Source organism: Mercenaria mercenaria, unplaced genomic scaffold, assembly GCF_021730395.1.
Source record: "Mercenaria mercenaria strain notata unplaced genomic scaffold, MADL_Memer_1 contig_4664, whole genome shotgun sequence".
Taxonomy (NCBI): Eukaryota; Metazoa; Mollusca; class Bivalvia; order Venerida; family Veneridae; genus Mercenaria; species Mercenaria mercenaria.
In genome coordinates, this window is record NW_026462909.1 from 1 (window position 1) to 15,646 (window position 15,646).

Sequence of the window (15,646 nt, forward strand, 5' to 3'; positions counted from 1 at the left end):
CCATGAAAAATGTGGCCTTTAGAGAGGTCACAAGGTTTTTCTATTATTTGACCTACTGACCTAGTTTTTGACGGCACGTGACCCAGTTTCGAACTTGACCTAGATATCATCAAGATGAACGTTCTGACCAATTTTCATGAAGATCTTGTGAAATATATGGCCTCTAGAGAGGTCACAAGGTTTTTCTATTTTTAGACCTACTGACCTAGTTTTTGACGGCACGTGACCCAGTTTCGAACTTGACCTAGATATCATCAAGGTGAACATTCTGACCAATTTTCATGAAGATCTTGTGAAATATATGGCCTCTAGAGAGGTCACAAGGTTTTTCTATTTTTAGACCTACTGACCTAGCTTTTGAAGGCACGTGACCCAGTTTCGAACTTGGCCTAGATATCATCAAGATGAACATTCTGACCAACTTTCATAAAGATTCCATGAAAAATGTGACCTCTAGAGTGGTCACAAGCAAAAGTTTACGGACGGACGGACGCACGCACGGACGGACGGACGACGGACGACGGACACCGCGCGATCACAAAAGCTCACCTTGTCACTTTGTGACAGGTGAGCTAAAAAACTAACGGATTAGGAATTCAGTCATAAATTTGCCATAAAAATCTCTCAGAACAACAAAAAAAATTATGGTATTGTGTAGTTAATTTGCTAAAATAGAACTGTGAACAAGTCCAAATCCTCAGCACTAGACGCACTTCATGATTTTATCATCTTTTAAATCTGCACAATGTTTACGCCTCACAGTCACCTTGTACATAGTTCACTAAGTGTGTTGATGCTCCAGTCAAGAGCAGAGTTGGCCCTGTACTTTTATATATCCGGAAGAAGGATTTTGAATAAGGGAATGGTTAAGAATATAATTCACTTAAATTAGATCTAAATCAGATGTTCCTAGATCATTAAAACGATCTGATGAGTACAACTGCTTGGACAATCAGTCTCGACAGCCTGTACATACATAATTTACCCCACCCATTCAGTTTCAGCCAGCATCAAGTATCAACTGCAGCTGATATTATAATCCAGGTAAATGCAATCATATGAATAAAAATTTATATAAACACTTACGCTCATCGTCTACGAATCTTCCTGGCAATTTTATCCTTCTTTTGGCACTCATTGTTTTTACAATTTTAACAGAATGTGTCTAATAAAGTTTATCTTTAAACTGGGCGCCTTTGTTGATAAGCCTCTTTTTGAATAATGAGTAGTTTTACGGAGATTACCGAGCTAGCACGATGGACTCTAGTTACGCGCTTCGGCTCTGATCGGAAATTTACGAACAAGCACGTGAGCATTTGATTGGATAGGATAATCTGTAAGGGGAAGTAACCGCTATCCTATACGGTGTTTGCTGGGACATCAACAATAATACAATCCAAAAACGCTATTTTTCTTCTACATTTGTGCCTAATTGCAGAATACCAGAGAAACTGTGATAAGAATCTATTATTATTTTCTAGAATTAGCTGAGTTGTTGAATAAGGTAAGCTCCTTTTTTTATTTGTCATGTTCATTCTTAAATTTAAAACAAAGTTATTTCGGATAGCAATTGTCCGAAATTGTATACTGTACTAAATTGTACTACCCAAGACACGGACAGTGATGGTTACAAATTTGTGTGCATCGTCAAAATGTGTTGACTGTTGGCAAAAATGTATGTGATACTAGCACTGCTTTGTGCCAAAGTTGTCAGGGTGAACACGCCAGGATACCTTTTAAAATTTTCATTGAAAGGTTTGAATTTAGGCAGTGGCTACGATTACGGTACCGTAATTTTCGAAGTCCGAAGTTCCGTATTCCAAGATAATCCTAGGAGGATAGGCTAGGATTACGGAAGTATGTAACAGGCTTCAAGTATATCATAGAACATGAATATAAATGATGTTGTAAACTTAGTCCCATAGGATATAGTAAGGATGCATTTAAGCATTTCTCATACACTTGTTTCACATTGTACAACCTCTTTAACATACTTCCATTACAAAATTGTCCATAATTTCCATCACAGTGACACACACAGGTTTAACAGTCAGAAAGAAAGCGTATTTCAGACTTTGTTAGATTCTGATTGGAATGAATTAATTGAAGAGACAAATGATGAGAATCCCGGTCTTAACTTAATTGACTCTTCCTCCTGTGAAACAGAAAGAGTGGAAGAAGACATTGAAGAAGAGAGTACCGGTAATGAGAAAATTGCAGAAGATATTTCAAATCAGCAAATATACCATGGTCACCATATGACAGTGCATGCCAGCATGGTGATGATTTTAATGTTCACTTTGTGCCATAATGTTAGTGGAACACAGTTGGCAGACCTCCTGACTCTAATAAGTGCACATTGCTTATATCCTCACCCAGGAATCAGGAGTTTATATATGTTTAAACAGTACTTTGCGTCAATGAAATCACCATTGAAAAAACACTTCTATTGTGCAAAATGTCATGCTAGCATTGAAGAACACACTCAAGAATGTCAAGTTTGCCACTGTGATTTAACTGCTGCCAAGGCGAAACAGTATTTTATAGAAATACCAGTAGAAACACAGTTAAAAAATCTTTTGGAGAAAAAGGACATTCCAGATATGTTGCAACATCGATTTAAAAGACAGAAAAAAAATGAAAATGGTATTGAAGACATTTATGATGGGAGTATTTACAAGAAACTGTCTACTAAAGAAGGACCATTAAGCAAAAGTTTCCCATTCAATGTGACTTTTACATGGAATACAGATGGTGTGCCAGTTTTTAAAAGTTCGAGATTTTCAATATGGCCAATGTACTTAATAGTAAATGAACTTCCGTACAAAATAAGAATGAAAAAGGAAAACATGATTCTAACGGGACTATGGTTTGGAGAGGAGAAGCCAATAATGAACATGTTTACAAGGCCCTTAATAACTTCATTAAGAAACCTGGAGGAAGGGATTGAAGTTACAGTAAAAAATCAAAAACATATTTCAAAGGCATTTTTAGTCTGTGGAACAGCTGACCTGCCAGCAAAAAGTTTAGTTTTAAATTGTAATCAGTTTAATGGAAAATACAGTTGCATGCGCTGTATGCACCCAGGGGAAACTTATAAAACTGACAAAGGAGGAAGTGTTCGCATCTTTCCCCATGATGTGTCAAAACCGGCATTTCGAGAGAGACAGGATGAACAGTGCTTGGAAGATGCAATAAAAGCTACTGCAAATAGGTCAGTCATAAATGGAATTAAAGGGCCATCTTTTTTAATGCCATCAAAGCATTATAGCTATGTTTTCAGTAGTGGCATTGACTACATGCATGGTGTTCTCTTGGGGATAACCAAACTCCTCATCACTCTGTGGATAAGTCCTTCTTATTCAAAGGAAAAGTTTTCAGTGTCTGGAGCAGTGGATTTAATTGATGAGCGTCTAATTAAGATCAAACCTCCAAATTTTATTACTAGGATTCCAAGGACTTTGTCAAACCATTTTAAATACTGGAAAGCTTCTGAGTTGCGCAGCTGGTTGTGTTTTTATTCATTACCCATAATGTTTGATATTCTTTCAAAGGATTACATTCTTCATCATGCTTGTTTAGTAGAAGCAATTGTGCTGCTGTGTTCAGATTCAATTTTGGAAGCAGATATTGTTCGAAGTCAGACATTATTGTCATACTTTGTCTACATGTTTCCTCGTTTGTATGGTGAAAGATACCTCACTTTAAATATGCACTCACTGCTTCATTTGCCAGGATGTGTGAAAGACCTAGGTCCTCTTTGGGTATATTCTTGCTTTCCATTTGAAGATGTTAATGGAGATTTGCTAAATCTATTTCATGGTACACAAAACATTGAATTGCAAATTCTAAGTGGAGTAAATGTCCTCCAAAATTTTTCCAAAATGACTGAAACTATTTTAAGTGCAGATGCACTAGATTTTATTTTGAAATTGCAAAACAAACAGGTTAGGAAAAAACTAACACCTGGAACATCTACAGGAAGACATCCTTTAGGAAAAGGAATAGTGTCCAATGTTTGTGATGAAGTCTATGTTATGATTATGCGAGAGTTTAAGTGTAAACCATCGAAAGTGCTACGATATCAAAGAGTAATGTTAAGAGGACGTGTGTCCATGCAAGAAACTCATATACTGTTAAATATTTTAACATGCAGACTGGTACATTAGAATTTGGTATCATACAATACTTCCTTTATGCAAAAAAATGTGAGTGTGTACATGATGTATGTAAATGTGATTCTTCCTTGCTTGCTGTTTTGAAACAGTTTGACTTCAAAAAGTCAATAATGGAAAGAAATTTTCTAAATGTAACAGTTCCAAACATTACTGTTTGCAAATTATCAAACCAGATTGACATTACTGATATTTCTAAAGTTATTTCTGTACAAGTGAATGTAAATTTCAATCCAGATCAAAATGTACATTACCTTTGCAATGTTCCAAATATGAAAGAATGTGACTGATGACCCTGTTTAAGTAGTTGACAAAGTTATGATGATTTTTTTTTATTTGAGTCACTTTTAAACTATGATATTTTTACATTTTTATCTGGACTTTTGGAAGAATATCTAGAGCTATACATAGTCACCTGTGTGTCAGTTTGGCACTGGCATCTGCATTGCATAAATTTGGCTTTGAATGCAAGTCACTGTCATGCTTGAAGTATTTTAACTTCATAATATACTTTTGGTAAAGATATAAAACATTGTTACAGTGCTCTATGATTAAACTGATTTGAAAGTTAATTTAGTGTTTAGTGGTATCACACCATTAAGTTATAACTTAAATAGATGTTGACTATTTTTTAGCTCACCTGAGCACAAAATGCTTATGCTGAGCTATTGTGATCATGCTGTGTCCAGCATCAGTCATGTGTGCGTCAAGTAGTCCGTCCTTCATCAAAAATTGTGTTTAAATGCCATCTCCTCCAAAACCTTCAAATGGATTTCAATGAAACTTGGATGTTCCTTGGGTGGTTCTCTACCAAAATTTAACAAATGGTTCCACTTGGTTGCACTTAGGGTCTACCTGAGCTAAAAATAGAAAAATCTTCAAACAACATCCCCTCGTAAACCAATGGTCCGATTTTGAAGTAATACTGTAAAATCATTAAATTTCGTGGGCATGAAATTTCGTGGTTTTGGTCAAAACGGCAATTTCGTGGGGATATGAATTCGTGGATTTCAACTTTTGAACATAAAATGAATGGGAATTTTACTTGTTCGTTGGGATTAAATTTCGTGGATTGACTCAAAAACATGGTTGCCACTTTTCCTATATATATGCATGGTGGATATTTAAAAAATCTTATTGTGTGAAACTGCTGCCCTGATTTTAAAATAATTTATCACAAATGGTGCTTATGATAGCCTCTAACAAGATTGTTCGATTGTTTTGTTTGTCAAAAAAACAGCCACCAGAGGGCGGGGTTACTATCCCTATATGCATATGGTGGAAACTTTAAAAATCTTGTGTGAAACTGCTAGCCCGATTTTAAAATAATGTTACACAAATGTCCCTTGTGTGACCCTCTACATGTATATGGTGGAAATTTTAAAAATCTTCTTTTGTGAAACTGCTTTCTTGATTTTAAGCTTTTAGTACACAAATGGTCCTTCTGTGACCCTCTGATTATTTTTATATGTAAAAACATGGCTGCTTGAGAGCATGGTTACTTTTTATATGCCTGTTTGAAAAATGGGATGTATTACGGGAACGCCCCTGGCGGGCGGGCAGGGTCCACAGATTTTGTCCGGAGCATAACTTTTTAATGCATTGAGAGATTTTGATGAAACTTGGCACATGTGTTTACCATTATGAGACGGACTGTTATATGCAAGAACCAGGTCCCTAGATATAAGGTCAAGATCACACTTAGAGGTCAAAGGATACAAGAATGAAAACTTTGTCCGGAGCATATCTTTTTCATGCATGGAGGGATTTTGATATATCATGGCACAAATGTTCACCACCATGAGACTGAGTGTCACGCGCAAGAACCAGGTCCTTAGGTCTAAGGTCAAGGTCACACTTAGAGGTCAGATACAAGAATGAATTTGTCGTGAGCATTTTCTTCTTCATGCATGGAGGGATTTTGATGTAATTTGGCACAATTGTACACCACCATGAGATGGAGTGTCATGCACAGGTCCCTTCTTAAGAATTACTTCCCTTTGTCGTTACTATAAATAGTTTATATTGTAACTTTTTCATCATTACCGGTAGTCATAGGGAAAAATCATGACCGCTTTTCTGTAGTACAACATGCATGTTACATCTAATTCTGAGGTGTATTTTGACCTATCACTACCAGGTTAGTATTTTTGTGTGGACTTACAATTTTTATTTTTTTTAACACTAACTTCCTTTAGTCGTTACTATAAATAACTTACATTGTAATTTTTTTTATAAATGACCGTAGGAAAAAACCAAGACCACTTTTCTATGGTACAACATAGATGTTACTTTCAGATTTTAGGTTTATTTTAAGGTATTTCTACCTGGTAAGGATTTTTTGGTGGACTTAGAAAAATATAAAAAATACAGTAATTACTAAATAAAACATAGTAAACAACTGCAAAATTAAAATTCCATTTGCAAATACAGGTGCTGATGTAAAGAAATTGCTGTGACGGTCGTATATTGTGACATTCTGGCACTATTGTTCATATGATGTATGTAGTGAAAACTTTAAATATTGTGTGACATGTATAATTATAATGTATGCTAACATAGAAGAAACCTGACTCTGTACTTGTACCATTACATTATTCAAATGCCCTGGAAGCCTTGTACAGGTGAGCGCTTTAGGGTCAGTGACCTTCTTGTTTTCACAAACCTTTTCTTTGTTAGTGCTAGATTTAGAAAAACTGATAATATTTTGCTTAAGAATTTGGTAAAAAGTTTGCATGCAGGTCCACTGACAGGATTGATAGGGGAAGCATTGTGAGCTAGAGAAACATACTGGTGTGAATTATGATATGGCCCGCTTGTTAATAAAATTTTTAGCATTTTAGCAAACATTTTGTTATCTATTGTTTTATCAAAGTTTCTTGTAGACCTTTTGAAGAGTAGCAAGAGCTATGCATAAGTACATTAACATATTTCTTTTATGGGTCATAGAAGTCTTAACAACTCCTACTACATGTACTATTTCATCAAATCATTCCCTCTTTTTAAGTGTTGCTTCAAAACTTGATGGCTGCCAGTGGGTGAAATATTGCAATTAACTTTAATTCTTTCTTCCGGGATATAAAAGTTGTAATATTCATAGTAAAGTTGTATCTCTGTTATTAAGTAGCGTAATCAATTGAATTCAATCCGGATAGCTAAATTGTTTTGGGAGTTAACTTTTGCAAACAACTGTTTACTTAACAAGTTTATAGCAAAACTTGGTACACTCTTTTTAGAATACAAGTTTCTGGTGAATTTCTGGCAAATATATGTTAAACATTTTAAGTTTACGGCGAACTTTTAGCGAACTTCCATAATATGATAAAGTTTCTGGCAAACATACGGCGAACAAATACTAATCACTAAAGTTTCTGGCAAACTTATGGCAATCCTTCCTTAGAAAGAAAGTTTTTGGTGAACTTCCGGTGAACTGTCATCAGTTCTGGCGAATTTGCGGCAAGTTCGCCAGAAGTTTGCTAGAAGCTCGCCACTACTGGCGAAGTCATGCGAACAACCACTATGACTTTGCGGCGAACAAATATGTTTGCGGTAAATTTGCAGCAAACTTTCTATTTTAGTAAGGGTAACTTTGATAATGTGGCAGTTGACCTCAATACAATCGACACTGTTTATTTTCCAATACAGGCAAATCCAATAACTGCTTTGCAATATATCTATGACGGATTATCTTTGAACACCCCTGTACTTATTAGACTCAACTGCCACATTATCAAAGTTTATTAGTACACTTATATATATTACAATTATTATGTTTTCAAAAAAATGCCAAAAAGTTATTTTGAATTTTTTTTACCCCTGTGACAGCGAGCCATTTAGAAAGGTGATCATGAGCATTTTGACATGTACATTGCTTCTATGTCCGTAATCTTTTTCAAAAAAATATTTCTTTACAAATGGTTGGCCGTCTTTTGGGCTAGTGAACACTCTTTCAGAAAAATCTTACTTCAAAGCCCAGTTGCAAACCGTTTATGCACAGCGAGCGAGCAACGGCGTAAAAACGGTAGTGTTTTCTCTATCTGAATAAATCCCACACATTTCCCGAACCAAAGTGTCGTGCTATGAGGTGAAAAATAAATTTGATATTTTTTACTTACAAGAAATAATTTACCCTACTATTTCAATAATTCGCTGAAAACTCCTTATCCACTTAATCATGTTAATTGTGGAGACTATCAACATACCATTGTACCTTGAAACACAAAGAAAAATTGTCCTGCATCTTTGGTGGAATTTAATGTAGACTTGGATTTTATGATTTTATAGTATAAATGATAATAAAAGATATTTAAAACATTATAATAATGTTATTGAACGTAGGCATACCCATGAACAAGCAAATTTAATGTACTGGTATGAAAAAATGTTGTTTTTAATTAATTCGCAATCTGTCTTGTAGTTTATATAAACATTAACATCTAAGATCAACTAAAGCTTGTATACTATTAAAAGACATCAACAAAAATGATCATTTAAACCAAATACATAAAGAATAAAGTCAACTCCATCTGACAGACCATCACAAAGAAATGGAACCAGAAGAATCGAAAATAGTTTTTAATTAATTGATTTGTTTGTTTGTTTGTTTGGGGTTTAACGCCGTTTTCAACAGTGTTTCAGTTATGTAACGGCGGACAGTTAACTTAACCAGTGTTCACGTTTCTGTACCAGTACAAACCTACTGGCAACTTCCCCGCATGAATCAGAGGTGGAGGACGAATGATTTTTAGAAAAATTTCTTTTATCAAATCGTCACGGAGAACATATGCCTCCACTAGGGCTCAAACTCGTGACCCCGCGATCCGTAGATCTGCGCTCTACTTACTGAGCTAAGCGGGCGGGCTTCCTTAATTAACTGAAGAGCAAGAACCCTATAATCATTTTAAATATACTTTGACGCCGCCCTCTTTTTAATACAAAATATCTACATAAAGATATAATACGATATAAACTTTATTTTATGCTATGACAGAGACATCATAAACTGATCAGGGCAAATCAGGGCCAATAACTCCAGACGTACAAAGTTGATTTTCAAACAAGAGGACCAAACGGTCCTAGGTCTCTTAACTGAGGAACGTCTGGAAAAGTCTGGCTCAAAGTGTGACTGAAGAAACTGTTTTTTCTTTATTTTTTTAAAGAAAGAAACAGACAGCAATCATTCCGACTGCTGCATCCTTAACTTTTAACCTATTGATCTTAAAAGCAATACGGATTATCTACAATGACTCCAGATCGCCTACATTCAAACTTGACCTAAATCTGTCTTTGATTTGACCAGGCAACCTAGTTTATGAATACAGATGACCTATATTCAAACTTGACCTAGATTTCATCAAGACAACCAATCTGATCAAATTTCATGAATATCTGGTGTAAAATGCAGCCCCTAATGCACACACAATGTTTTTCTTTTATTTGACCTCGTGACCTAGTTTTCTGACCCCAGATGAACTATATTCAAAGTTGACTTAGATTTGATCTGATCAAAATCCACGAATATCCAGTGAAAATTTTTTTAAATGCAGCCCCTACTACATACACAAGGTTTTTATTTTATTTGACCAGGTGACCCAGTTTTTGACCACAGATGACCTATTCTAATCAAATTTTATGAAGTTCAAGTGTAGAATGCAGCCCCGAGTGCATACAGTGTTGTGTAACTCTGTATATCGCATTCTCTTAAAGCTCCGCCTCCTGTCAAGCTTGTCTATTATAATGCATGTTTTATCAGATTTGCATATAGTTGTACAGTCCGCTTGTTGATGCATATGAAAGATATACAAGTTAAAGCATAGCAAAAGTTCCTTCTAGGGCATATCTATATAAATATAAAATGATCATCTTGTAAAATTTTGGTTGCAATGTCTGTTTTATACTGCCAAAAAATTTCAAGTAAGTATTTACGCTAGTTATAATATTTAACATAAACTGTTAAATCTAACAACAAATTAAATCTGTTACCACTTTCAGTAGAGTAAATACGGCAATAAGACATTGACCCGGTTAATCATTTACGGTTCGATGTGTGAATTTGTTGCGCATAATTAGAGGGTCGCAATGGGGTTTGTTTTCATATATTAACTATGCATTTCAAGGTAACGATAATATTTAGTTGTTTACATTTAAATTTGCTGATATATGTCTATCTGGTCGACTGAATGTATGTTATGTTCCTCAAGAATGGAGGAAATAACATCCTCGGGTTTAGTAAAATGTAATCCACGGAACGCGTTCAGTCAGAGAGTCGCCTCAATTAGGAAAGAATAGTCTAACGTCAGAGGTTATTTCTAAGGTCACGGAGTTTTATTGGCCAGCTTGTAATGGCAACAGCTTTCGGTATCAGTAGCTCAGTCAAGTGTGACTTATTGAACTATAATATTCTTTCTCAAGAGAAGGAATAATAAAATATGTGGGCGGTTGTTTTAATTTGAGTATCATCCTGACATAATATATACAACTTTTTCTTTGATTTGACCTAGTGACCTAGTTTTTGACCCCAGATGACCAATATTCGAACTTGACCTAGATTTCATCCAGGCAATCATTCTGATTAAATTTCATGAAAATCAAGTAAAACATGCAGCCTCTTTTTGCATACACAAGCTAAGTGTGAACAGACGACGGACATCGAGCGATCACAATAACTCACATTGCTCAGGTGAGCTAAAAATAAATTTGCAGGGTAAAGGTTTTGAATCAAAACAAAAACCAACACCATTGCACGTACAAGCTCAGTGTGACTATGTCTACCGGGACTATATAGATCTACCTCAGATAAAAAGTGAAAGTGCTCATAGATTTTAACCTGTAAACATATGAACATAATTTACGCACCTATTAAAAATTCATAAAATACAAAACATCACTTATCTGACATTTCACGAAATAACAAAATATTTATCAAAACGAAAGTGCATTTATACCTGTGATTATTTTACGAACCTCGCCTTCTTTATTTCAAGAAAATGAAGATAAAATGAAAATTGAATACCCAGAAGTCGAAACGAAAGTAGGGTTTATTTATCTTGATCACCCTTAGGGAAGTGCTACTCAGCAGGTAAAACAGCTCCGCAATGTTAACTTCTTACTACATGTACTAGTATGCTTTACAAAACATCACAAATTCAATTACCGATTTTACGAAATCTTGTTAGTGCCATGTGAAATGTCGTCCGTCGCCCCTCAAATTTACAAAGTACTTTTAACGCTTTTAATAATAAAATGAAATTGATGAATTGTTCGAAAAAATGTGACCAAGATTAGCCGGTATTTATTTAAGTGAACACTGGTATTTATTCAAGTGAACACCGGTCGACGCACGACAATGCGAAACGAGATTGCGATAATGTCGTTTGAAAATGTCGTGTGTCGTACCGCATTGTCGTGCGTCATATTGAATTGTCGAGTGTCATATCGTATTGTCGCGCGTTGCTAAAATGCAGGACATGACGCGCGACAATGCTATATTACATCGCGATACGACATCGCGACAATGCGATATGACGCGCGACAATGCGATACGACACACAACAATGCGATACGACGTGCGACAATTCGATATGACATTCGTCAAAATGTCGCAGTGTCGCTTCGCAATGTTGTGCGTCAAATTGGCAATTTTGGCACGATATGTCGCAATGTCGCGTCGCATTGTCATCCGTCGTATCGCAATGTCGCGATGTCGTATCGCATTGTCGTGATGTCGTGTCACGATGTCATATCGCATTGTCGCGCGTCATGTCCTGCATTTAAGCAACATGCGACAATACGATACGACACTCGACAATGCCATATGACGCGCGACAATGTGATACGACACATGACATTTTCAAACGACATTGTCGCGATCTCGTTTCGCATTGTCGTGCGTCGACCGGTGTTCACTTGAATAAATACCAGTGTTCACTTAAATAAATACCGGCTAATCTTGGTCGCATTTTTTCGAACAATTCATCAATTTCATTTTATTATTAAAAGCGTTAAAAGTAAGGTATCAAACTGTAATTTCTTTTAATATCTAGTATTGTCTAATCGAATATTAAAAACAATGTTCTTCTAAGACGGCGCGCGAACATTTGCTGAAGTTTGCCATTTTTGGCTTGAAATATTAGCAATAATATAAGGAAAAAGTGCTTATAAAATATTTATTTTGGGTAAATAACTGCAAATAAGTACTTGTTTTGAAAGAAAATGACAAAATCTGAATGTTTGTGACAAAAAAAGACAACATCTGTTCATCCGTCTTTACGTAATTTAGGATAAAAGTTGTATTTCCGTACATTGAACATTGTTTTTAACATTCGATTAGACAATACTTCTTATTCTAGCATTAAGCTGCTGTTCGGGGGTATTTTAACAGAGAAAACGTGTGTTAACAGAGAGATTCTCGCGCTCACGTGCTGTTATAACACCTTTTTATAATTTCTGCGCGTTCCGTGGAAAAGCGTAAACGTATTACGGCCCCCAAACGGATAATTCAAATGGAAATGACGTCAACGTGTAAAAACAACGTAGATTTTTCATGGAAATTTAGTGACGTTGAGGGACAATATATTCATTTTCTTGGTTTTTCACGCATTTTATGCTAGAATAGCGTTAGCGCATGTTCCTTTCGTGTTATAACATCTTCAGAATCCCTGGAGAATTGTTGGTCCCTCGGGATTCTGTTTGAGAATGTCGTGTGTCGTATCGCATTGTCGCACGTCGTATTGCATTGTCGCGCGTCGTATGACATTGTCGCGCGTCTCTAAAATGCAGGACACGATGCGCGACAATGCAATACGACATTGCGATACGACATTGCGACAATGCGATACGACGCGCGACAATGCGGTACGACGGACGACAATGTGACGCGACATCGCGACATATCGTGCCAAAATTGCCAACTCGACGCACGACATTGCGAAGCGACATCGCGACATTTTGACAAATGTCATATCGCATTGTCGGGCGTCGTATCACATTGTCGTGACATTTAACATGGCACTAACAGGATTCTGTACAATATAGATCTTGCCACAATAGTATATGACGTAACATTTCGTATACGTCAACGTTTTTATTTCCATACACATATCTTGTGTCTTTTTAAGCACTTTTCTACACTTAATCAATTGGCTAGTGCCAGTAGTGGACTAGTGCTAGTATAAGCGGAATTCGAAACATTTATGTACTCTGAATACAAACACATTTAGAACAATTTGTTGTTAATAACATACAAACATTTCAACATTTTCAAATAATGTTGTGATATCTTTTAATGTATATTACGATCTCGACTCAAAATGTCAAAAATACGCACATTTTTTTTTTTAATTTATAAACGAGCGACTCTCGTTGTAAGGCATGAAAATCATGACAAAAAATATCCAACGAATTAAAGATTGGTTCTATATTTGACAATATACCAGAAACAATTCAATGTTTACATCTCTACTGGGTGCCGACCAGTCACCGGACAGAAATCGGGGTTTTTCCATTGCCGTTTTATAAAAAATGAACACAAAAACACGAAATTTGCCCTGATAAAACTTCAGCTCATTTGTCTTCCGAAAATGTAAAAAACTCAAACAATCGGACGTAAAACATCGGATATTTTGAGGCTCAAAAGGGGCAATGAAATGCACTACATCAAACACAAGGTGGAATAGTCACCGGACAAACATTTCGAAGACTGATTATCTTTATTTGACGATGACAATTGTACCGAAAAACACTGATTATGTCCATCTGTCTTCTACGCCTTCTAGAAACATGTTTTCATGCACATTCAAAGTGTTAAACTATCCTCGGGGTTGAACTACATAACAGCAGTGATTTACCCATGTTACCATTTTAAACGAAATACTATCTGCAGAAAATACATCGGTGCTTATGCCACCATAATGAGCCAACAATCAAATTTATTTCCTATTTTGTTACTTTCGGAAAACCCAAACAATCTATAAATATATTTTATACAAATGAGGCTCGGAATGGTTGTAAATATATATTATCATATGCAAGGGGATTCACTCGTGCGGTATTAATACATGACCTAGCAAATGATGCAGACGTTCATTCATTTTGCAGAAACAGTATAATGTTTTACCAATATGTGATCCAAGTGAGGAATGAATCAAAAAGAAAACTGTCGTCTGCAGTTCTAGAGTTTCTGTGCTATACATGTAATTGTTTGAGACCCACTTGGTGCCCCCCAAAACAAATCAAGTTGCGCATGCGCACTGCCATTCCAATGCCCCAAGGTCAGAGGACAGCAGTTTTGTAAACACGGGTGAAAATTGGTACGATATTCCTCGTTTATAATTATTAGTCAGTCAATGTTGATATATGAAAATGAAAACAAAGTGCTAAATGTTTCCCATTAGCCGATTACTCCGATATAATCGAAACAAAGCCGTAATTACGTTTGTCCGGTATATATTCCTGTCCGGTGACTGGTAGGCACCCAGTATATCCTTATGAATGATATTTGCTTGTTGAATAAAACAAAACATGCATCTGTATTTTTGTGACTTTTTAAAAAAAATGGGTAGAAGTCGTAAAGTGAATGAAATACTATCTTTGTATCACCTGATTTGGTTGAAATTTTAACATGCTCTTGACAGCATAAGTGGCTAAATGTCTGAAAAATTTCATAAAAGCATTAAGTGTTATAAAAGATAGTGCCAAAACCATGGATTGGGCGTTAGAAGTAACGTCCTTGGACATTTTTGCAAGAAAACATATTTTCTATATAAAAATATTTTCTGAGGTATAACAAACCTATTACAACATTTGAAAGAAAAGAAAAAATTGTTTCAATCTTACTTGAATAATCGCCACGAACATCGTGATAACGTTATCGTTTCTGTCGTTCGACAAATCCGTTACACAAAGACCTTTTAAATAGGCAATAAAAACGAATGTAATGGCCAAGTGGTACGAAACTAGGAGTCGTGAGTTCAAGCCCCACTCCCCCAAGTAAAATTACTTACATTTGGATAAGGGCCCCGTGTATGAGTACTTTATACCTGGCACGCTGAAGAACCAAGGAAACGTCTGAAATTGGAGCGCCATCTATATGTTGACCTATCCTCCCACGGCCTTCTGGAGGAGTCGCCCATTTGGGTTACCGGTGGCGACTATAAATAAGCTTGCAAACAAACAAACAAATAAACCAATATTTGGAAACGATTGTAATTATAATGGCGCCTCTTTCTTCTGTGATGTCACTCTATAATGGAAAGATCTTTTAAGATATTGACTTGTGCTAACGGTGGAATTGAAAATAGTTATACATGTATATCAGTACCAGTATAGCGAAGGCCATTTAAACAAAATCAACCGCAGCTGCCAATATCAGCGTCGAAAATGTTTATATCTATGTATATGGATCAGGTGTTAGGATCTCTGCATTGAACGCGGCCACGAGAAAAGTTATGGTAGTAAGAACTACGAAAAGAATT

The 15,646-nt window shown here is 36.0% G+C and overlaps 1 protein-coding gene across 1 annotated transcript; it reads left to right on the forward strand.

Annotated features, from left to right (window-relative positions):
- Positions 1 to 1,924: 1,924 nt before the first annotated feature.
- LOC128554033 (uncharacterized) lies at positions 1,925 to 4,169 on the forward strand. The gene has a single exon (XM_053535242.1). The coding sequence runs from the start codon at positions 1,938 to 1,940 to the stop codon at positions 4,167 to 4,169; it is 2,232 nt and encodes a 743-aa protein (XP_053391217.1). The 5' UTR covers positions 1,925 to 1,937.
- Positions 4,170 to 15,646: the final 11,477 nt, after the last annotated feature.